Source organism: Mobula birostris, chromosome 12 (genome assembly GCF_030028105.1).
Source record: "Mobula birostris isolate sMobBir1 chromosome 12, sMobBir1.hap1, whole genome shotgun sequence".
In the NCBI taxonomy this organism is placed as follows: domain Eukaryota; kingdom Metazoa; phylum Chordata; class Chondrichthyes; order Myliobatiformes; family Myliobatidae; genus Mobula; species Mobula birostris.
The window spans coordinates 82,591,188-82,615,728 of NC_092381.1; the positions used below are offsets into that span (position 1 = coordinate 82,591,188).

The 24,541-nt window shown below is 41.3% G+C and overlaps 2 protein-coding genes across 4 annotated transcripts in view; one reads left to right on the plus strand and one right to left on the minus strand.

Annotated features, from left to right (window-relative positions):
* Positions 1-452: 452 nt before the first annotated feature.
* mgst3a (microsomal glutathione S-transferase 3a) lies at positions 453-22,789 on the plus strand. Of its 3 annotated transcripts, XM_072274227.1 has the most exons (8): positions 453-743; positions 3,450-3,492; positions 8,515-8,564; positions 14,861-14,987; positions 17,277-17,350; positions 19,846-19,903; positions 22,055-22,127; positions 22,538-22,789. In XM_072274227.1, exons 4-8 carry the CDS (start codon positions 14,871-14,873, stop codon positions 22,654-22,656), a joined length of 441 nt encoding a protein of 146 aa, XP_072130328.1. In that variant the 5' UTR covers positions 453-743; positions 3,450-3,492; positions 8,515-8,564; positions 14,861-14,870; the 3' UTR covers positions 22,657-22,789. The 3 variants fall into 3 exon arrangements, with proteins under 3 accessions (XP_072130328.1, XP_072130329.1, XP_072130327.1); XM_072274226.1 differs by lacking the exon at positions 8,515-8,564 and having other exon boundaries at positions 455-743; XM_072274228.1 differs by lacking the exons at positions 3,450-3,492; positions 8,515-8,564 and having other exon boundaries at positions 454-743.
* A 207-nt stretch (positions 22,790-22,996) lies between these two features.
* LOC140206089 (4-trimethylaminobutyraldehyde dehydrogenase-like) overlaps positions 22,997-24,541 on the minus strand; it is a 49,588-nt gene continuing 48,043 nt past the window's right edge. Inside the window, exons 10-11 of the mRNA XM_072274225.1 lie at positions 24,053-24,165; positions 22,997-23,965 (exon numbers count right to left, since the gene is read on the minus strand). Of these exons, the coding sequence (XP_072130326.1) occupies positions 23,871-23,965; positions 24,053-24,165 (208 nt within the window). The 3' untranslated portion in view covers positions 22,997-23,870. The remainder of the gene's footprint in view (positions 23,966-24,052; positions 24,166-24,541) is intronic.

The window sequence follows — 24,541 nt, forward strand, 5'->3', positions numbered from 1 at the left end:
CAAATGCAAAGCAGCAAAAAATAAATTTCAGACAAGGTGGCGATGGGAGATAACAAACCAAGAGAAAATCTGCGGATGCTGGAGGAATTCAGCAGGCCAGACGGTATCTACAGAAAAAAACAATAGTCGACATTTCGGACCAAGACCCTGAGAACCCCGCTGAGTTCCGGCGGAATTTTGTGTGTGTTGATGGGAGATTGGTGAGGTTCCAACACCCCAAGGCTGTAGGTGGGTGGTTGTGGGGTGAAGAAACAAAAAGTGATATTTGGATATAAAATATTTTCAGCTTCCGTACCCCGCCTTAAATTTCCCCACTTAATCAAACCAAGGCAGGATTTTAAAGAGATATTGAAGGAGAACAATGCGAAATGCACGCGAGATTCTCAAAACTTACTAAATTGCAGGGTGGATTTTCAATACTGGATCTGTGATCTGTTTTGCTACGAAGCCGGGCTCGCATTATCTGAAATAACCTCGCTAAATATAAGTGTTCGAGAAAGTGAACCGCAATCCAACTGAAAAAAAATCTGTAAAGAGAGCTGTCGACCTGTCCCCTCCCTGAGAATGTAACTCAAGCAAAAATCCGTGTTCCTGCGTTTAAGTGCTCCTCGCTCCACTTTTTCGGACTGTTTCTCCGCAGTGTGCCGTAGCCGGCCCGCCCTGGTTTATAATCGTGACTTCCCCGTGGGCCGGCTGGTGCGTATATACGATCCAGCAAAGTCAAGGCGAAGGACAGATATTAGGTACGTCCTTTTCTTTCACTATGAGGGAAAAAGGGTATTAATAACTAATAATCAGCTTTCATTGTTTCAAATAGAGGGCAGAATCTTTTGGGATAAGGGGAGAGGTCAGAGTGGGTGAAACTGAATGGAAATACTGGTTAGTGTTAAAAAAATTTATAAATGTCTGTGATCCCGATTGGTAATCGTCAGACTTCTGTCTAAAATTAATTGGTGAGTTTGATGGTAATCGGAAAATAATGCTTTTACTTGATAAATCTCAGGTGGTTGTCTATTCCTGGTGCACGCAATATGGAGTTGTAACTCCCAGGCAGTCAGTCAGTCGCCCTGGGATAATAATGATGCATTTTTCCCAGAACATACAAACTGGCTCTTCTTGTGGCAGCAGAACAATTTGTGTAGCCGTTATTAACATTTAAACAGCCCCAGCCGTTGTCTGACACGGGTACTGCAGCACTCTCTTGTTCTAATGTAACTGCTGAGCGTTATATACATCAGAAACACAAAGGGTTTTGCAGATGCTCGAAGTTCAAAGTAACCCACAAGATACTAAAGGAACTCAGCAGGTCAGGCAGCATCTAAGGAGGTCACCTTGCGGGCCGAGACCCTACATCGGGACTGCAATACATCAGATCGCTCTCCTATTTGTCCTTGTATTCTTGGAGGTTGTGCCACCGGGCGAATAAGGTGAAACTCGTTTTTAATGGTGTATTTCGGATTTTCGTAAGGCACGGAGAAAGAAGTTCTACAAGAGGTTGTGGAAGACTCGGTGGGATTAGAGATGTAGGCAGCAATACAGAATTGGTTAACAGAAAATAAGCAGGAAGTTAGAACAAATGGATGCGTTTTGGGATTGGCAAGGTGTGACAGTGAGAGGTGAGCAGAGGGTGTAGTTTGGGTTGGAGGAGGGTCAGAATTAGGTTTCATATGACGTGAAATTTGTTAATTGGCAGCAGTACATTGCAATATATAACTGAATTATTGTGTGTGTATATATTTTTAAAAAGTAGCGAGGTGGTTCTCATGGGTTCAATATCAACTTAGAAATTGGACGGCAGAGGGGAAGAAGCTGTTCCTGAATCACTGAGTGTGTGCCTTCTCGCACCTGTTACTCCTGCCTGAGGGTAGCAATGAGAAGGGGGCATGTCCTGGGTAATGGGAGCCCTTAATGGATGCTGTCTTTTTGAGGCAGCATTCAGTAAGATGTTTGGATGATAAGGAGGCTAGTGCCTGTGATGGAGCTGACTGCGTTCACAACTTTCTGCAGCTTCTAAGAATCCTCTGCCTCACACTCACACTCAAGATGGTGATGCAGCCAGTTAGAATGCTCTCCATGGTACATCTGTAGAAATTTGTGAGTGTCTTTGGTGTCATACCAAATCCCCTCAAACTTCTAATAAAATGTAACCACCCTTGTGCTGCCTTTGAAACTGCATTGATATGTTGGGCCCAGGATTAGATCCTCAGATGCTGACACCCAGAAACTTGAAATTGCTTTCTTTCCACTTCTGGTCCCTCTGAGGACTAGTGTGAGTTCCCTCGTCTTGCCTTTTCTGAAGACCACAATCAGTTCTTTGGTCTTTCTGATGTTGAGTGCAAGGTTATTAGTGCAACACCCCTCAACTAGCTGATCTGTCTCGCTCCTGTACACCTTCTCATCACCATCTGAAATTTTGCCAACAATGATTGTGTCATCAACAAATATATAGATGGCATTTGAGCTATGCCTAGCCACACAGTCGTGGATGTAGAGAGATTAGAGCAGTGGGCTAAGGACACGTCCTTGGAGTGCACCAATGTTGAGTATCGGCAAGGTGGAGATGTTATTTCCAATTTCACAGAGGGAAACCTACAGCTTCAGTTGTAGTATTTGCATTCTGATTCAGTGCATTTAGATGACAGGGCACAGTTAAGTTTGCTGATGCCAACAGTATTGTCTTGTGTCCCATAAAACTACTGTTGGGGGATGTAAAAACAATAAATACTGGAAACACTCAATAGGTCAGGCAGCATCAGTGGAAAGGGAAGCAGAACTAATATTCCATGACAGGGACTCTTCACCAGAACTGGGATATTTCCTTTTTATCTTTTTTTTCCAATTCTGACGACAGTCTTGTATCAGAAATGTTAACTCTGCTTCTCTTTCCACAGATGCTGCCAGACTTGAGTATGTCAAGAATTTTCCACTTTTTAGACATGCTGCATCTGGTTTTTTAACATAATTTTTCATTTACTGTCAGAATGTCATTTGCCCTGATTTCCACAGTTGAAGTTAAAAACTCCCAAGTATCTGATGAGAAGTTTGCCTCTGAAGTAGCTGCAGTGGCATTCTTCCTCTGTTACCGCATACCTAGCTGGCTTTAAATGTATTGGTCTGGCGCTGAGACACGAGCTGTCCATCTGGCGCACAGGCTTGTGGACAGATGCACTGCAGACTATAGATTCAAGTCAGCTTTAGGACTGAACTTGTGTTCTGATTTCAAACGCTTTACAGACTGTCCTGACTGCTGTGTTGTAATGTTTTTAAGATGTTGCAGCCAGGTAAGGGAAGAATGCATTCCTGATCTTTTGCAATTTTTCTATTTAGTCACCTGAAAAGCAAACATTTTCCGAGTTTGATTACTGTTGTGAAAGTATCAAGTAAAATGGACTTAATCCCACTGAATCATGTGCACCTCCAGGATAAACACTGCAAAATTGTTTCCACAGGTAGGAGACTCTCTCGGGTGTGGATTGGTCTTTTAGGACTGCGGTAAGGGAACATTTCTCTGCACAAGCATTGTGAATCTTTAGAATTCTCTGACTGTAAGCCTGCTTGTGTTCAACTGAAACTTGGGATGGTAGATTGGGCATGAGGAATGGGTAGTAAATTATTGAAGTTCAGTCAGGATCTTACAATGATGGAGCTGGATGGAGATGCCACTTGGCCTTCTCTTGCTTTTATTTCTTCTTGTTAATAATTTCCCTCTCTCCCTCCTCCCCCTACAGTGTTTGTGCTATTTGTCTTGATCTCTCCCAATGATGTTGCAATTTTCACTGAGAGATACAGTACAGGAACAGGTCCTTGGGCCAACCAAAGCCATCATCCACACCCCCTTGACCTGAATTATTCATTAATTCAAATTTTTATTGTTCCTACATTCTCACCAACTCCCCCAGATACTATCAGTCACTTAAATACCGGAGATAATTTCCCAACTTACCATCCCACATGTCTTTGGGATGTGGGAAGAAGCTCGAGCATACAGAGAAATTCCATGCAGTTACAGGGAGAACGTACAAGCCACGCAGCCAGCTCCTGATGTCAGGATCAAACTTGGATCCCTGGTTCTGTGAGGCAGCACTTTTACTAACTGGGCCACTGCTGAAATACTCTTGTACTTCCCTAGAATTTACCAAGGCTATGCATCATTTTAAAATCCATCAGTTTAATTTCCCCCCCCTTCTGGTCTTGGGAAAGAAGCCATGTTCTGTTAAGCCGGGGTTCCCAACCTCTTATTTTATGCCATGGGCGCCTACCATTAACCGAGGGGACCATGGGCCACTGGTTGAGAACCACAAAGCGTCATAGGAAGTCATTCCTGCCTGTGGCCATCAAAATTTTACAACCCCTCCCTTGGAGGGTCAGACACCCTGAGCCAATAGGCTAGTCCTGGACTTATTTCCTGGCATAATTTACCTATTACTATTTAACTATTTATGGTTTCATTACTATTTAATTATTTATGATGCAACTGTAACGAAAGCCAACTTCCCCCGGGATCAATAAAGTACGACTATGACTGTGTTAAGCCTTTCCCAACGTCTGTTTCAAGTTACTTGTTTCAGATCAAGTGAATTCTGGATGCATCACAATTGGTTAATTCTAGACTCAAACAAAAGAAAATCCGCAAATGCTAGAAAGCCAAGCGACATACACAAAATGCTGGAGGAGCTCAGCAGGCCAGGTAGCATCTATGCTGAGTTCCTCTACCATTTTGTGTGTGTTGCTTGGTTAATTCTAGATGTCAGAAGACTCCAACATTTTTTAAAAAAAACAAACCTGAAAATATTCGACAGGACAGACAGCACCTCTGGAGCATTTCATGTTGATCACCTTTAGTCAGAGCTGGGAAGAAGGGAGGGGTGGAGAGAACAGGAGGGGGAAGTCTCTGATAGGGTGGGAATAGAAGAAATTAAATGGCGTGTGGTAGGGTTGCAGGTGAAACTGGGTGATACAGGCTGGTAATATCAAAGGCTAAAACTGGAAATGGGAATAAGATACTAATAAAGGATCCTGTCATGGCAACCGTTCTGCCAGACAGTGGACTGAGATGTTGTGATCAGTCATGTCAAACTGGTGCAAGGTTTATACAAATATAAAGCTCCACCCAATCTCCATGTGTGTCGGTGTGAGTCTCGCTCTCATTTGGGAGTCTTCAGTCAGTCACTTGGGGCATAATGAAAGCTGGGCTCGAGGTAGTCCTATCTATCTCCTGTGAGTTGCCGGGTTTCTGACTCTCTGGGTACTTTGGATCACCACCCATGTTAAATCTTTTATGATTGGTAAATTAAGCTTGCAAGAGGTAAGCTGATAATATTGATTATGCGGCAGAAGGAAAGTGGCATTGCACTTAGCTGGGTGTTTGATGACTGGTGTGGGCGCTGAGTCAAAGGGCCTGTTTCTGTCCTATCTGTCTCTGACTCTGAAAGCAAAATACTGTAGGTGCTGAAAGCTGAAGTAAAAATAGTGAAATGCTGGAGAGGGGCAACATATATGGAGGGGGAAATGCACAATGATTCCAGCTGAATGTTTTTCATTTGCTCTAATGAAAGGTAGTTGACACTTAACGTTGATATTTTGCCCTCCATTAATGCTGTCTGACCTATTGAGTATTTCTAACAGTTTTGGCTTATCTGGTTTAACAATGTGTTATTGGAACTGTTAATAAATCTCCTGTTTACTTCCAGAGATTTAAATTTATTGATGTTTTGGCCTCATTCTTGTTTTCTTCTGGCACCTTCATAATTCATCTCGTCTTAAAATTGGTCTTCTTATCCACTATCTGTTGAAACTTCCTATACAGTACTGTGCAAAAGTCTTGGGCACATCGATATAGCCAAGCTGCTTAAGACTTTTGCACAGTACTGTATTTGCCACCATGGAGCAGAGCACAGGTTTGTAACTCTGGTAGCAGCAAAGGATGTTGGGAATGGTGAGGGTGGAGTGCTGAGGGAGCAGTGAGTGACAGGTGGATAGAGAGGGAGCTCTGGGGGTGAGGGTGGTGGGGGGTGTCGGCACAGATGTACACACACCCAGCCCCAGCCCTGAGACACCAAGCAGGTCATTCAATTGCAGCCAGTTGCTTTATTGATTATTACAGGCTGTCTCTCTGGTGCTTCCTGCTCCCTCCCCTCTCCTTTCCCCTTTTCCACAACCATGATTCCCCTCTACTGGTCCCCTTCCCAGTCATAGTCCACTATAAAGACCCATACTAGAATCAGGTTTATCATGAAATTTGTTTTTGTGGCAGTTAACAGTGCAATTCCTAATTACTACAGTACTGTGCAAAAGTCTTAGGCCCTCTAGCTATATATACTGTATGTGCATTTGCACAGTACTGTACATACCTGACCTTTCTGACTTGTGTAGGTTATTTAAGGAGACATCTCAGACCTCCCTCTTGTTCCTCTCATCCTACACCGTGTCTTTCGACCTTGCGTCTGCTGGGTTTGTCTCAAAAATATCTTCCCCTCTAGCTCTTGTCACTTACGAAAGTATTTTCAAACTTGAAGCTATTCAGCTTTCTTTCATTCACTGAAATGCTTTGGTAGCTGAGTTGCTTTGTCATACCCAGTCTCTCTCTCCATTATGCTGCATCATCCCATCTCGCCATCCTCGTGTTTTTTCCTCAGTGCTTCACTTCCACTCCAGATGGTGCAGGCTGTTTTTGTGTCCAACAGGATCAGCTGTCCATCTGGTATTTATCTATAGAATTCTAGTAGAAGTGGTTCTAGATGTGCCAAATTATCATCAAACAGAACTTGACACTAAACTGCATAACAGACAGACGTTTGCTCTTAATGGACCATTTTTGCAGAGCAATCTGAAGAAGGAAGGGGAAAACTATTTTGACAGCAGAAGGGAACTGACCAAGTTTGAAGGGGATGGAGGCAAGGGATTGGTAGAGATTTAGAGGTTAGAGACTGGGAAAGAAGACGACCTTGGAAGAAATTAACAATGAGGGTGATCATTTCAAAATGGTTGTGTTACTTAACTAGGCTGAGGTGATGATCACTCAGAACTAGCTTGAGTTACTAGTCATCCAACAGAGTTTTGAATCACTGGGGATTATAGAACATGAGAGACAGATACTTTGGGGTGGCCAAGTATAAGAATAGCAATGACGTGGAAGAGTTTTTAATTTGAAAATGGGCCGAGGTGGAAGAAATGCCTAAATAACAACTGATTTGACTGTCGTGTCATTTTAATTATTGCTAACTGATATTTGGGAATTGCTAGCAAACATTAACTCTCCTAATTGCTCTTAGAAGGTGAAAGTACAATGTATAAACTGTGTATTTTAACCCCATCAATGATACTGCTTTTTAAAATTATTTTTCAGACCATTTCAAGCGGGTGGTTAAAGTTTAACCATTGGTGTTGTGATTTTTAAAAAATTAACTCCAGTGTTATAATATTCCTAAGTACCTCTTGTATCTTTGCTTGCTGCTGTGCAGACCCTACTCTTGCATAGGCTGTGCTGTGTTTTAGCCCCAGTTAAAAGCTAACTGCTGAGTTGAAGCTATAATCAATCTTGCCCACCTGAGGTTGCATAAAGTTACCTTAAATCTGGATCAGATCGTAGCAGATCAGACTACAGTAAATGGTCCCAGTCCAGTAGTTTTCCTAGAGATGTCCAGGAGGTCTGGAATTCTCTCACTGCAAGGGTTCCACACTTAGGTGAGCTTCTGTGCTCTAATCTGCTATTCATTTCATACATTTTTAAAATGGCTAGTCCTAGTTTGCAATATCTTTATCCCATGAGTCTAGTTTCAGCATTAGTCTGATTCACGCCTAGAAATTTTTGGTTCTGAGATTTATGGTGACCACCAACTTTGTCCGGAAGCCAGACAGGTTCTGCACATTCCCTGGCTCTTTATTTCTACTGTAGTTGCATTAGTGTATCAATCAATTATTTTCCATGCATTGCCTCCTAGACATGCCCACCTTCCCACTAGAGCCAAATCAGTGTTTCATTGGTGTTCCAAGTCTTTCCTTTCTCACTTCAGATCCCCTGACATTTGATTGTTTTCTTCTGATGCATTAACCACCAGGGCATGTTAAATAATGTTAGAATTGATAAGACTGATGAACTTTGAAAATAAGTAGTGGGAGTAGACCATATAACCCTGTCCTTTCTGAATAACTGGGGCTGAGCTTTTACCTTGGCAACTCTCTCCACCCGTTCCTTCCCACAATATCCTTTCATTTTCCCCTGCAGATTCCCTGCAATGCTGCTTGGGAAGTATTTAATAAAGATTTGCAAAATTGTTTTTATACTCGATCTTAAGATCAAGAAGAGATTTTTTTTTTAAGTGACTGAACCCTTGTTTCCTGAAATAGTGAGTCTCTTTTTTTTTATGGTTAACAACCAGGGAAAAGGCAGTGTCACATTGACCATGTCAAGCCCCAAGAGAATGTTGTATGATTAACTGCATATTCTCATAATCTCAGTGCAATACAGGCCCAGTTAACTCAGTCCCCCTTCACAGAATTTTCTCTTCCTCCCAGAATGTGACCCCGAGGGCCTCAAGGCAGTTCCACTGTTCATGAGACACAAGGTAAGAGTGCAGGCGGATGAGTACAGCTTGGCAACGTTCAGTGCCTTCCAAGGCGAAGCATCCTGCTTGTCACCCCAAACACCATCCAAGGCATTAACCTTTCTCCTCTACTGGCACACCATACCATCTGTGTACCATTCATAAAATGTATTGTACCACAAGGGCAGCAGGTGCACCTGTGAGGTAGCCTCCAATCGCACATTGGCCTGCTTGGAACTAAATATCTCCTACTCCATTGCTGGGACTTGATCTTGGACCTCCTTCTCCAACCACACTTGGAAATAGCTTCAGATGGATTGCAAGTGTTGAGTTCATCCACGGTCAGAGGCAATCAATTAATAAATACTGCCCTTGCAAACATCCCACAAAAAGAGTTGAATCTTTAGACATAGAATTAGATTTAGTATAATGCAGTTGTGTGGTCTCACCACTGCCCTCTGTAGACAACTTAAGAGCAGGAAAGACCATTGAACCCTTCGAGACTGCTTCACCATTTGACCTGATAATGGCTGATTTTCTCAAAACTGTATTTCTGCTCTCCCCATACCCCTTGATACCTATTAATGTTTTGGAAATCTACCTGTCTCTTTAAATATATTCGGTGGCAGCATTCACATCCTCATGGCAGAGAGTTCTGCATCCCCAAAGTGAAGATATTTGTCCTGGATATCTGTCTCCATACCCTGAGAGTGACCCCTGGTTACATAAAACCCTGGCTGGGGGGGAGTAGCTTTCTGGAATGCAGGCATACATTTGCAATGCCTGCCCCCACCACCTTATTCTGTCTTTTGTCTCTTCCTTTCCAGTCTTCATGAAAGGTCTCAGCCCAAAACATTGACTGGTTATTCCCCTCCATGGATGTTGCCTGATTTGCTGAGTTCCTCCAGCAGTTTGTGTTTTTTGCTCAACGAGATCTCCTCCTGTAGATCTGAACTCCTGTAAAGACAAAGTCAGATTGAGTAAGTGTGCCTGTGACTTGCTGTGCTTGGTCTCCTCTCGTGACTGACTTGTCAGTGGCTCGTTTCAAATGTTGTACTGCAGAAGCAGAAATTGCCACAGCTACACATAGTCCATTGAGTTCAATCCTAGAGCAAAGTCCTTTCAAGAGCCACTGACGCTGTCACGCTAAGAACAGAGGAGATTCACCAGTATGTTCCTAGCATTTTCCCAGGAACTGGAAATGTTGACTTTCTGTTCCTTGGTCCAACGCAGGCTTAGTAGTGAACTTAATGGAATATTTAAGGTTGTGAGGTATTGCTAGGGTGGATAGACAGAATAGATCTTTTTCATGGTGGAGGGATCAAAAAACAAGGGCATATGTTTAAGGTGAGAGGAAGGAATTTTAAAGAGGGTTGCAGGGGAAAGACTTTTGCTTTAAGAGTGGTTGAGATTTGGAATGCGTTGTCAGGGTAATGGTGAAATAGGATACAATTCCTACACTTAAGAGTCATTTAGACAGGCACTTGAATAGGCAAGTCATAGAATACAAGCAAGAGAAATTCTGCAGGTGCTGGAAATCCAGAGCAACACACACAAAATGCTGGAGGTGCACGGCCTGGAGAGCTTCATGAGCCAGTATGTGGATAGTTGCCTCAGAGGCGTTTGTCCAGAGCTCAGACTCTGGGAACGCAGCTGCACAGGTGGTTGACATATCGGTGGGAGAGCATTTTGGAGATGGTGACCATGACACATAAGTTTCAAGTTAGTTGTAGAAAGAGTCTGGAAAATGCTTTCCTGAATTGGTGAGAAGCTGATCTCAATATCTTGAGGTAGGACCTGGCAGAAGTTGATTTGGAAGTGGCCAGTATTAAGTAGGTCAACATCAGACAAGTGGGAGTTCTTCAAAAGTGAAATAATAAATGATCACGGCCAATATGTTCCCTTAAGCATGGAAGGTATAGGCAAGAAGTCTAAGGAACTCTTTATGCCAAGGGATAATGGGGGGGGGGGGGGGGAGATCCGCATATGCTGGTGGTCTAAAGCAAACAGGAAAAAAACGCTGGAAATACTGTGCAGAAATCTCCCTTCAGATTTCTCAATGGTCCATGAAGAAAACCTCACTACAGTATTTTAATCTTTTTGCACTATCTTTTTATGTATTATTGCAATTTTTAGTCTTTTTAAAAATTTATTGTGTTGTATATTGCCACAAAACTTCAAAATTCACAACAGATCTCAGATAAAGAACCTCATTCTAAATCAGTTTAGACTGTATGTGTAAGATAGGAGGCCAAGTCAACATTCTGGGCTCCATTAGAACTTGGAAGACAAGAAGCTTGTTAAGCTGCAGGAAGGGAGTGGAAGGAGGAGGGATGCCTCTGACAGGATAAAAGCAGGGTGATCTCAGGGATAAGTTATAAAGGGGTTACCTGGTGAATGGGGGTGATTATAGAACTAGAACATAGACAAAAGAACACGGGAGTTGTAAAATGCAGAGCAGAAAGACAGGCCCAGCAGGTCGGGCTGGACAGGTGCTTCACGCCCAGAGTGAGGCAGGGGAAAAGCAAATTGAGCTAATATCACAGATGGATGGCTGATACAGACTGAGAAATGAAGTTATCTGAATCAGAATCAAGTTTAATATCACCGGCATATGTTGTGAAATTTGTCTTTGCGGAGGCAGTACAATGCAATACATAATAGGAGGAAGAAATGTGAATTACAGTAAATGTATATACTTAAATATAAGTAGTGAAAAAATAAAAATTTAAAAAAGTAGTGAGGTAGTGTTCACGGGTTCTGTGCCCATTCGGAAATTCAAAACTCAATGTTGATTTCAGAAGGGTGCAGCATTTCCAGGTGAGTTAAAGCGCTGAAGGTGCGAGTGACTGCAGATTTTATTTTCTATTTTATTTAATCAACATACTAACCCGTACATCTTTGGAATGTGGGAGGAAACTGGAGCACCTGCTGAGTTTCTCCAGTGTTTTGTGTTTTGGTGAGCTCAAAGTTGTATAAATCCTCGGGCACTGATGAGATGCTTCCCACACTGTTGTGGTTGGCAAGGGAGAAGATTACTAGGACCCTGACAAGAGATTTTAAATGAGCTACCAGATAACTGGAGAACAGCAGATGTGGTATCTTTATCGAAGAAGGGCAGTGGAGATGTAACTAAATGGCAGTGAGTTTCATATCAGTAGTAGGGATGCCAATAGAAAATATTTGAGGGGCAGAAGTAATCTACATGTGAAAAGCAGGCTTAATGAGTTAAGACAGAATGGTTTTATTTGAGGGAAATCCTGCCTGACCTAATGTATCACTGAGGGCGGTGTAGTTGATCCAATCTACATGGGAGACCGGTCCAAATAGTTGCCCATGGGGTCCAGAGCAAGTAGGACCCTAGATAGGTCTGATAATAGGAGGCAGAATTGATGGAGAGTTGTTTTGTGATTGGAAGCCTGTTGCCAGTGAGATACTGTAGACATCGGTGCTGGGACCCTATCTGTTACTGTGCATTATCAATTTAGGTATGCATATTGGAGGTAATTTGTAAGCTTGCAGGGGTAGGGCGAGTGCAATCAATGGATGGACCTTGGAGAACTGAGGAACGGAAGTCCATTGGTGTACAAGTCCAAAGATCCCTGAAGGTGGCAGCTCAGCTGGGTAAGATGGTCAAATGGGCACTTGGGATGATTGCCTTTATTAGTGAGGGCATGGCATAGAAGAACAGGGAGGTTATGGTACTACTTCATAAAAGTTGGCTAGATCCCAGCTGGAATACTACGGACAGTTCTGGTCACCATATTTTGCTCCAAAGCAAATGAACCCAATCTATTCTTTTGAAAGATTAGCTGTATTGGTTATGTATATATCGAAATATAGTGAAACGTGTTATTTTGCATTAACGACCCATGCCCACAACTTACTAACCCGTATAACTTCGGAATGTGGGAGGAAAGCTGAGCACCCAGAGGAAACTACGTGGTCACAGGGAGAATTTTCAAGCTCCTTAGAGACAGCAGTGGGAATTGAACCCCAGTCACTGGCGCTGTAAAGTGTTATGCTGCTCCTATGCTACTGTATGGCTCAATTCTGTTCCGTTTCCTCAAATGAAACACTACATCATAGTGAATCTTCTCTACGCTCAGTGCAATCACATGCCTTCCATAATGTGGCAACCAGACCTGTACATGGTACTCCAGCTATGACCTGATTGAAGAGGTTAAGTTTTGGATAGATACATAGAAACTTCCACCTATGGTCTGTTATTGGCTTTCCTCCATTGTGTCTTGTTTAAGTTTAGAGAAAATAAGAAGTCAGACATTTGATACAAACTTTAAATTTAAGCAAATCTGGCGACCTTTTATTCAATATTTTCATTTAACTTGATTTATTACACTTCCAATTTTTTTTTCAAAGTTTTTGATTTGATCAGAAAGTTTTTCTTTTTTTTTGTTCGTTTCCTCAGAATGGACTGCCCAGTCCTTTTTTTTGTTTCTTTTTATAGTGTAGTGGGTTTTTTTTCTTCATTTGAAGTCCAAAGTTTTTTCTTTCCTGTTTATGAACTGATAAGAGGAGAATTGCTGTTTTCTTTTTTATTATATATTATATACTAGCTTTTATATACTAGCTATTATATATTGATACAGACATTATCAACACTATGATGTTGATAATGTCTGTATCAATCTCGGTTGGTATTGTTATTGATATATATGAGATAATTCTCCTCTTGTTTGTACTTATGTTCCTTTTAAATCAATTAAAAGATGAATAAAGAAAAGATACATAGAAACTGCTTCCACAAAGAGGATCCAAAAGTGGTTGCTAATCAATCCAAGTAAGAAGTAGTAAGCTATTCGCCGAGAGAGTGTCTGATTAGAAAGTGAGCTTGCTATTATTAGGGATAATCAGCAGGAATACTTATTGCTGTTACAGGGTCCGGTTAAGCTTGGGGTTTCATTAGAAAGGCTGAAGATTCTGATGACAGCACAAGCAATGGCTACTTGTGTTGTAGATATATAATATCAAAATGGTGCTTTTCCATTTTCTACCTTAGGTGCTAAGCTTCTGTGATAACTAACATCCAATCCTGGCTTGTCAGGCTCTGAGCCTAAATTGCCAGTTATGACTTCAGTTTCATCCACAGCACCTATTGCTGTTACTTGTAAATTCAGGAAGAGTTTTCAGAAGCTGTGTTGTTCTCTACTGTAGTTGGGAAAACACTTGGAGATATTTTACATTTCCATCACAGCCCCAGTCCAATTACGAAATAGAGTTGTTGGAGAAAACAGTGGGAGAGGTAAAGGATTGATAACAGCAATGTGATCTGTAAATTGAAAAGCAGTTTGCCAGTTCAACAACCATACATAAACTTTAGAAATCTACCTAATTTACAAATGATCTGATGTGTGTTTCATAAACCTGGTCTGTTTTTAAGGAGATTTTTGTAGCCCTGTGCTCTATTACATTTAAAGCTGCATGCACTTTAGCATTTCCTGATAAATGTCAATGGGCAATGTAAACTTCACAACCAGGTTGAAGGTTGCTTCGTAACTTTAATGATGACTTGGTAGTTAAACATTGTTTCACACTCACATTCTAATGCTGGCTGTCTACTTTTATGGTCAGTGTGTCTCAGAAATAAGTATGTGAAGCAATTTGTAGATTTTTCTTTGTAAGCTGGAACTTGAGTAACATTTTAATAAGCAAAACGGTACATTTTGCTAGAAGATACCTTATCCTGTGGGTTGAGATTTTGTGCATGCAATGTTGCAATTTTCATCTGGTAAGCAGTATGTGTATCTGGAGTGATGGCAGAGTTAATCATTATATCAGGTGTGTAACAGACAGACATACACACGATTTGCTTTCTACTTATGCTTCCATCTGTGGGCTTTGTCAGCTCTTCCTAAGTTGTTGATTGGCCTGAGTGATACACACTCCAGGTTCTCGATTGCATTTCTTGTTACATGGTGATATGTTTTAATAATTCATCTACATTAACTTAATAGAATGTGGTTCCTTTCTTAACTACTTCTTTGCTGCTCTCTGACTGTTGCTGACAGTTATTCCTTGGGGGAAAGAAGAATGAATACTTCTGCCATTCTCTGGACACGTACGTGCAGTCACTGTTTTAGGAAGGAAATGTAACTCAGAACTTGGATGCAGAAAGATCCTATCTCTAGAGGTTCTGGGAAATCCAAAGGAGGAATTGGTGGGGAGATGGAAGGAAAGAGGGTGCCAAAAGACTTGAGGCACTGGCTACTGCCGGGGTGTAATTAAGAAACTGTTCTGTTTCATTATGTTCATCACTGGAACAAATTCACTACTTTTACATTTTTCTGTGCTTTTAGAACCCAAAAGATGGTGGTACTATCAAAAGAATATGGGTACGTGGTGCTGACTGGTGCGGCCAGCTTTGCCATGGTCTCCTTCCTTGCTTATAAAGTCGCAGCTGCTCGTAAGAAGTACAATGTGGAAGTAAGTTTATGCCAAAAAAGCCGTTGAGTGTCTTCAACCACTGGGCCACTTATCAGTTGAGCCAGTTATGTATCTAATTGTTTTCATCTATTGCGAACAATCATTAAGATGTCAGGATCCGGGGAATTTACAACACTTACAAAACCTTGCTTAGCTGTTGTAGAAATTGTTGGAGTTGTACCATTCATAATTTGTCTATTAACTGTGCTGCTTGTATGTATGGCCAGTTACTCACTTCCTTATCGCAGTCTTTTCTCCTGGCCTCCATTCAACACTGGTTCCATTTTTGTGTTGGGATGCTATTTTCAGAACAATGTGTGACATGAAGCCAACAACATGTAATCACAAACTCTTATTTAATTGTCCTCAAGTTGAAGAACTTTGTTTAAATCTACCTCTCGTAACCTAAAAGTTCATTCTTAAGCCAACAATTGCTAAATGAGATGGCAACTTAAAAGAAACAAGGCAGGAATAAGCAGAATGTTGTCTCCCTGTCCATCAAATTTTAAACTCAGTGACTGGTGTACTGACCCCGCATGATAGTAATGCCCCTACTAGTCCTGTCCTTGAATGGCACCCCAAAAATGCAGTTTTTCAAAATGATCTATTATAGTTGCAAATATATATATATTAGTATGTCTGTATGTCACCATTTGCAATATACACCATTTCATTCACTTTATATCAATGTGAAATCCTTCATATACATTGCTTGTGGGTAACTACATATACACCACCCTTCTCTTTTCTCCCCTGCCCCCCACATTCCCCGACTGTGCACTGGCATCAGGACCTCAAACCCTGGCTGTTGCCACATCAATGCATCCCCCCAACCTTTGGAATGTGCCAGTCTACAGAATTCAGTCATGGACTTCTCTTTTACAATGGACAGCCTCCAAGACTCAGTGTCCTTCACTGAACTTTCAGGAACAGTTGGTGTTTGCTTCTTGTTACAAGCTGAAGCTCAGAAAGATGCTCTAGTCTTGACGTTCATTCCAAACTGCCCTGCCAGCACTGGATTTTTCAGCAGTACAGCCCAATGCGCAACAGTGTCACATGAGATCTGTTTCTTCCCCAAGTTGAAATGTTGAGAGCAATTGCAGGAATTTCGCTGTTTTTTCAAGGATGCTCACAACTATCAGTCCATGATGAGCAGCAGTGCAATGGAGAAGCAAGCATGTCTCTGAGTTTTACTGGAAAATGGTATGCTTTAGAGTTTAAACTTGGACGTGGAATCTGGGGATTTGAAAGTGAAAACATCAGGATTGGCTAGTATATTTATAAAGTTTTTATGGATTTTTATTCTTGCTTCCCGATTGCTGGGCACAAGAGTGAATTGTTAATACTAGTTTGAATGTGTTTAGAATTACTGGTGGTAAAGATGCCCCCTACCGTAGGCCCAGTGAAGCTGCTACCAATGTGTGATTTGGAGTGAGTCATTTTAAAGAATTTAACATTTATGTATTTTGTAAAGCAGACAGAAATGATAGGAAGTTCAAAATGTGGGATGATGTCACCTGCAAGATTTGCCATTTATTTTGAGTGAATCTTCCCTTGCTGTATACAACAGTAGTCTGGTTCAATGTGAAGATTGTTACTCAGTTGATGTGATTCCCTTATCCTCGCCTGAGTGGGCGCACCTGATTAATGCTATAGGTTGTCCAGGTTTTCTAGTTTGCTAATGATTTTGTGATAATGTGGCCTGGGCAATTTGTTTGAGTACAATAGTCCAATGACCCTATTTACAATCTGCTGTCCAGATGCATCTGCTCTGCAAAAGGAAAGTATACACAAAATAATCTGCAGATGCTGGGGTCAAAGCAACACTCAACACGCTGGAGGAATTCAGCAGGTCGGGCAGTATCCATGGAAAAGATCGGTCGACGTTTCGGGCCGGAACCCTTCGTCAGGACTGTCTGAAAGGGTTCCGGCCCAAAACGTCGACCGATCTTTTCCACGGATGCTGCCTGCCCTGCTGAGTTCCTCCAGCACGTTGTGAGTGTTGAAAAGGAAAGTATGTTTCTGCAGGCCATCTGACATCCCACTTGAAAATAATTTTGATGTTTCCAGTTTTTAAAAACTAAGTTGTGTGAGTGTTACATCTAAATGCAATAGATGTTACAACCCATGTTACGGGTAGAGATCTGCAAGTGTGGTTTAGATCCCCAGGTCTAGGTCTGATAAGCTCCAGACTGTATTTAATCACTTGACTAGATAATCCTGCACATAACAACAATGTAATAGGATAATCAGTTTCTAATCATTTGTAATTCTCTTTAATGTCTCCAGTACCCTATAATGTACAGTGATAATTCTGAGGATGGCCACATGTTCAACTGTATTCAACGTGCTCACCAAAATACGTAAGTGGTATCAAAAACGTACTTGGTCATGGACAATAATTTGCATTATATTCCACCAAAATTATTTTGAAAGAAAATATGATTCCTGTTCAGATGAAATAATGACAAAGGTAAATTATAGAATTGGCCCAAACATGAGGAAACCTGCAGATGCTGGAATTTCAAGCAACACACATAAAAGTTGCTGGTGAACGCAGCAGGCCAGGCAGCATCTATAGGAAGAGGTGTAGTCGACGTTTCAGGCCGAGACCCTTCGTCACGACTAACAGGTCTCAGCCCGAAACGTCAACTGTACCTCTTCCTACAGATGCTGCCTGGCCTGCTGCGTTCACCAGCAACTTTTATGTATGTTGTTTATAGAATTGGCCTTCTGCTTTCAAATTCTGGTCTTTTAATCACTTTTAAATTCATAATTCAAGTGCTATTCCTGCCTCTACAAATCCTCCCTCACCACCATTCAGGGCCCCAAACAGACCTTCTCGGGTCTGTCATAATCATCTACTGTATCGTATCCAGTGCGGCCTCTACATCAGTGAGACCCAATGTAGATTCAGGGACTGCTTTGTGGAGCACCTCCGGTCTATCTGCCACAAATATGAGATTTCCTGGTGGCCACCCACTTCAATTCCTTTTCCCATTCTGACATGCCTGTCCATGGCCTCCTGTATGAGGCCACTCAGTTGGAGGACTAACACCTCGTATTCCTTCTGGACAACCTCTAACCAGATGGCATAAACATTGATTTCGCTAACTTCCTCCCTTCTGTTCCCATTCCCTATTCCAGCTCCCCACCTGCCCATCAGTTTCCTGTGGTGTTCCCCCTCTTATGCTCCACAATCCTCTCCAATCAGTTTCTTCCTCCTCAAGCCTTTACTTTGTCCACCTATCACCTCCCAGCTTCTAAGCTCATCAGTGCCCCTTGCCCACGTTCCCCTTACTGGGTTTCACCCATCACCTCCAGCTTTTATTCTGTTTCCTCCCCCCACCACCCTATTCTGGCATTTTTCCACTTCCTTTCTAGTTCTGATAAAGGATCCTGGCCCAAAATAACAACTGTTTATTCCTCTCTGTCGATGCTCCCTAACCTGAGTTCCTCCAGCACTTTGTGTGTGTTGCCTGGGATTTCCAGCATCTGCAGAATCTCGTTTATAATTCAAGGAACTTGTTCTTGTGGACCACAATTCTGCCTTGTAGTAACAATACACTGTTAGTTACATTTATCTAGAATTCTTAAGTGGAAGAATATTTGAGTGCAGCAAATATTTACCCTTTCTGACATCTGGGAACTTGAGGATGGGGGAGGGGGAATGGTTATTTATTATTCCCCAAGTGATGAAGGTTTCAGAGGTGAAATACTCAGCAGCTCAGGCTGCAGCAACTGTTAACATTTTGAAACAATCACTTTTCAATCAGAATCAATGAGGGTTCTATTGGATAACATGTGCTTGGGAGTGGAAGATGATCTTGCCCAACAGCAAGGTACTGTAATATCACAAACGAGAAGAGCTGCAGATGTTGGAAATCAGCGTAATGTACACAATGCTGGAGGAACTCAGCAGGCCCGGCAGCAAATATGGAAAAGAGTTACAGTCAGTGTTTTGGGCTGAGATCCTTCATCAGGACTAGGGGAAAAAATAAGTCAGGGTAAGATGATGAGGCAAGGGGAAGAAGTAGTACAAGGTAGTAGGTGATAGGTGAAACCAGGAGAGGGGGAGGGGTGAAGTAAAGAGCTGGGAAGCTGGGTGAAAGAGATAAAGGGTTGGAGAAGGGGGAATCTGATAGGAGAGGACAGAAGACCTTGAAGAAAAGGAGGGGGGAGGAGCACCAGAGGGAGGTGATAGGCAGGTAAGGAGATGAGATGACATGGGAGGGGGGAATGCAGGGAGGGCAACTACCAGAAGTTCAAGAAATCAATGTTCATGCTATCAGGTTGCAGGCTACCCAGATAGAAAATAAGGCGTTAAGCCTCTAACCTGAGTGTGGCCTCATCGTGGCAGTAGAGGAGCCCATGGACTGCCATATCGGAATGAGAAATAGAATTGAAATGGGTGGCCAGCAAGTGATCCTATTTTTTCTGGCTTGGGGCTCGGTGAAGCAGTCTCCCGATATGTGTTGTATCTCACCAATATACAGGAAGCAACGCGCGGAGCACCGAACACAGATGACCCCAGCACACTCTCAGGTGAAGTCGCCTCACCTGGAGGGACTGGGGCCCTGAATGATAGGGAGGGAGGAGCAAGGCAGATGTGGCACTTGTTCTGCTTGCAAGGATAAGTACCAGGAGGGTGATCGGTGGGGAGGGACAAATGGACAATGGTGTTGCGTAGGGAGCGATCCCTGCGAGAAGTGGCAGGGGTGAGTGAAGAGGGAAAGTGCCAGGTTACAAGGCAGTCCATCTTGTTCCCGATTGCTATCTGAGTTTGTATCATTGCCTAAAAATAATTCCTTTTATTTGTAACCAAAATCTAGAATGATTTTTTTAAAATCTGTTTCAGATTAGAGGTTTACGCACCATTCCTCTTCTTCTTGGCAACTGGTGGAATTCGGTACCCAGTAAGTAATGTTTACCATTTTATGACTGAAGCTTGTAGCAAATGATCAGAAGAAATGATTTTGAAAAACACTGCCCTGTTTAACTTTAAACATAATGAGATTGCAGTTGCTAGTATTGTTGAAAAAGTAGCTTTTAAGATTTAAGCTATTAACTGTTTCCTTTCTGTTGTCATTTAGATCTTAATCTTTTGTAACTGGGAAAATTTAAGTTCACTTTTAAATTGGCAATTACTCCTATAACAATTAAAGCATGCTTAAAAAAAAATTGAGCTTGTTAGCATGAAAAGATGTTGATGACTTGATTTTTCTATTCCAGTGTTAGCATCAAACAGGAGACATAATACTCCCTCTAAGTCTGAACAACACAGGAAGGCCTCCTTGCAGGCTCGACTCTACTCCTTAACCAGTTGGGGCCTGAATGTTGAAATGTTTAATTGTTGAAATGTGGAGCTGGTTTCAATCATCTTAAGACAGTTTTCTTTGAAACTTGGGGAAACTGAGGGAAGACTTAAATTGTTTCTAGAACTGCGGCTCAGGCAAGATTTATTTCCTTTTGTACATAAGGTGATAAATAGGGTTGCAGATTTAAGTAGTAGAATTACAAAAGAACTGAAGAAAAATAATTATCCCAAAAGACTAGCTGACGGGGGTGTTCTGAATCTCCATGTCTTGAGTGTCAGAGTTGGTATCAGTCACTGCAATGAAAGTAGCTGGATGAACACCTGCTGCCTTAACCACATTTAGGCCATTTTCAATCTATTAATCAGGCTAGATCTGGCCCTGTGGTTATAAAGTCACTTGCCTAATACAATGGTGCATCCCACTTTCCCATTCTTAAGTGAAAGAAATGTTATTCGTAGTGGGTAGGAATTACAGTGGAAGACATTATTTATTCCTATTATGACTCATTTCCCTTCATTGACCTACACAGTGCCAACGATCTCTCTCAAATTTTATTCGAGTTGCTCTTCTAAAAGGAAACTCTTTAAGGCATTTCATAAAAATAAAGCATACTTTAGATTGACATAAAATGCCTGATGTTAGAAGTGGATTGTAACATTGTCTCAGTCAAGGCCTTTACATCCAGAAAACTATGGTGCAAAACACATTTGCAAGTTGCAATTCACTCATGAAAATTGACTTTTTCAAAAATATCACAGCATATATACAGATGAGGATTGATACTTGTCAGATCTATTCATTGGGGAAAAATATTCCCTGGAGGGCTGATAAGTCCCAAGATTTTTCCAATCCTTCCTCCTCTGCAGACTTATTTGACAGAATTTTTCCTAAATAGATTCTGAAGTTCCAGTCTCATCTCAGTGTCTAAAGTGTATCCATACTGATTGCTGCTCTATGCTCGTACAGGAAGTAGGGATATTTAACAATGAAGCTGAGTGAACAAAGCTATTCAAACCATTATTTTCAATCTTTTCAATTAATTCTTAACTACCTTTACACCATTTGAGTTTCTTATGGATGTTCCCATGTCAATCTTTAAATTGCATTTTCCCATCATTGAACAAGTTTGTCACATTGTAAGACTCAAGTTATTCTTCAAATTAAATCACCTTTAGTTTGAGGATTCAAAAGTTCCTTCATAGTTTTGAATCAAATAAATTGACGTTTGTTATACTGGTTTATCATTTGAACAAAATAGTAGCTGAATTTGCCTTGGAAATCAAGTTAATTTGTTATGGTATGTTTTAAAATTTAATGCCTTCTTCCCTAATACATTTTAAATGCTTCACACAATTGATTATTGTGCAACTTTTCAGGTAATAGATGTAAAAATTGAATTTCATTTTAAACCAAGTGATAGCTCCAAAATACACATCCATACTGATAATGCAAAAACCGATTTTCTTGTTGCGGGAGTCCACCAAAAGCAGAACATGGCTTCTAGCTTTAAAAAATCTTGAAGGCAGCAGGAGCCACTTAGCATAGATCTCCCAATTTCTCTTCTCTTCCTCTCCCCCCCCCCCCAATAAAACATCTCTAGAAAATTTTACAGTAAGTGATTGAAAGCTAACGTTAGCTCTACAGTCAAATAAGCAGATATGGTATTATATTGTGTTGGCCTTAAATTTAGTTCTAGACTGCCACACGTCCTACCAAATGTGCCATGTTAACAGTACCTTTTGTTTTCAGCATCTAGCTAGTGGACTTGGAGGAATTTGGATAATTGGAAGAGTTGTTTATGCATATGGCTATTACACTGGGGGTGAGTGCTTTAACATACACACTTTGAAACAAAGTTTATTTTACGATGTGATTAGAGATAAAAATTCATAGAACTTTAAGGTCTGAGGACAAGATAAGATCTTGCTTATTCTGGTTTTGTAGTAATGAAAGGTATTTTTTTAAATAAATCACTACTTCATGAAAGATTATTTAGCATTTTTAAACTGAAAATTTAAATTGAAATGAGTGTCAAATTCAGATAGGTGGCTAGTTAATCTTATCTTTCCTTAGGTCTGGCTATATTAAGCCAAAACTACAGAATCCATTCAAAGTTGTACTCCAATTTAACATTAGGCAAAAGTAACTTGTTTGTGCTGGACTTCCAAAAATATTACGCCAAAGTAATGGCTTCAGCTATTTAACATTTAATCTCTTCTTTCCTTCATGTAGATCCGAGTAAGAGTGTTCGTGGTGGATTTAGCTCGTTGGCTCTCCTGGGACTGATGGGAATCTCCATATCATTTGGGGTTCACAAACTGGGGTGGGGTAGGAATTGTGGCAAATATTAATCCTGAATAAACTTGTGAAAGGTGAATACTTGATTTGCAGAACGTATAGTTTCAACTATATTAACTCTTCACAGCAATCTATTTGCTTCTAACGTTTGTATATTGAACCTTTTATAAAGAGCGAATGAAGTTACCACATAGTTGTTTTATTAATCGCTCAGTATGAGACCAGCTTTCTGGATTCTCGTCCAAGAGCTTAACCCCGTGCTCTTAACTTCCTTGCCTTGTATGGTGTAATGCTGCCAGAGGGCTGGTCAAAGGGGAAGGGGCAGTAAGGCATAAATTAGTGACAGCCAACTGAACTAGTTCCCTCTGCTTTCAATAACCTACTTCAGAAACAATTAATTCACCATTTTATTCAAATTAGTTACACAATTGTCTTTAATTTCTTAGTACAGGTTCTCCCAAGTTTCCAGACCTGAGAGAACGGTTTATAACGCTAACTGTTCACAAGTTGGAAATGTGGCCACTAGTTGAGCCTCCCACCTGGCAAGACCATCCTGACAGTCTCCCAAACAGTTGTTTGAGTATGAGCTGTACATCAGTTGGATGCTTGGGAAGGACTTGTCCTTGTTGTGATTTCAGTTTCCGCATTGTTGATCCTGTACAAGATTAGGCCTAATCAGATTCCACAGCTGAAGGACTGAAGAATTACCACGTTAGTCAAAGACTTAACACCATGAGACAACTAGTAAGTTCACAAGGGAATCCTGAACCTGGTATCACTTTGAGGATCTTGCAGCCTGACATCTCCTACAATTTTATCATGCCCTCTGGCTTCTTCTGTAACACACAAGCGCTATCCGCAGCCGTTCACTATCACAATGCTAATATTTCAAAGATTTCCCACTTTACTATAGTTGCCCATGGCTTATCAAGAAAGCAGACAGACCAAGGGTGATGTCAGTGCCGCTGCTAGATTTTTGAATTTAAGCAGAGTTTGTTCCATGTCTTTATGTAAAATGTAGATGAGTACCAGTTAAAATCCATAAAAATGGATTAATTAATCTTAAAGAAATTTTCAGTAAATGTTGCAGGAAGCAAAATTTTAGTGGATCCAAACAATAAACTGAACAAAACTCAGTTCGAACTATTTAACTGCAAAACAACAGCAGAGCTGAAATGTCATTCAGTAAATTAACTTTTCATTAGCTTGAATTGATTTATACCATTAGAAACAGATTGAATTTAGGAAGAGACAAGAACGTGGCAGTTTAGAATGGACATTCTAGATCTCCCATTTCCACATACACACTCTTTAGCTGTGTATAATAATCGATTGCTGCTATTCCATTCTCCTTCCCGAATCCTGCAATGAGAATTGGAATTACCTTTCAGTTGGCCACAAGTCTGTTTTGTAAACAAGTGTTTCCAGAAAAGCAAAAATGCTCCATACCTGACATTTTGTATCCTCCAAAAGGCATCTCAATTGGGCTGACATTGTAGTTGTTTATGAAACATGTTCCTGCCTCCAGAGCAGCTGCCAATCGATGAGCGCGAGTCAAATCTCTGTGGGAAAACAGGTTCAGCAGCAAAAAGTCTCAATACAATTGAACATGTTCCCACCCTCCAACTGCCCAATCAAATGCAAAATAACCTTACAATTCCTTAACACGAGGAAATCTACAGATGCTGGAATTTGAAACAACACACATGAAAGTTGCTGGTGAACACAGCAGGCCAGGCAGCATCTCCAGGAAGAGGTACAGTCGACGTTTGGGGCTGAGATCCTTCGTCAGGACTAACTGAAAGAAGAGCTAGTAAGAGATTTGAAAGTGGGAGGGGGAGGGATAGAGCCAAGAGCTGGACAGTTGATTGGCAAAAGGGATATGAGAGCATCATGGGATCTTGGGTCCAGCCCTCCCCCTCCTGTCTTCTCCTATCA

Excerpts from the sequence above, each read along its gene's own strand:
- mgst3a (XM_072274227.1), top strand. The coding sequence starts at position 14,871 with ATGGTGGTACTATCAAAAGAATATGGGTACGTGGTGCTGACTGGTGCG. Across the intron at positions 17,351-19,845 it reads CAACGTGCTCACCAAAATAC|ATTAGAGGTTTACGCACCAT; the intron begins GTAAGTGGTATC and ends AATCTGTTTCAG. Across the intron at positions 22,128-22,537 it reads ATATGGCTATTACACTGGGG|ATCCGAGTAAGAGTGTTCGT; the intron begins GTGAGTGCTTTA and ends TCCTTCATGTAG.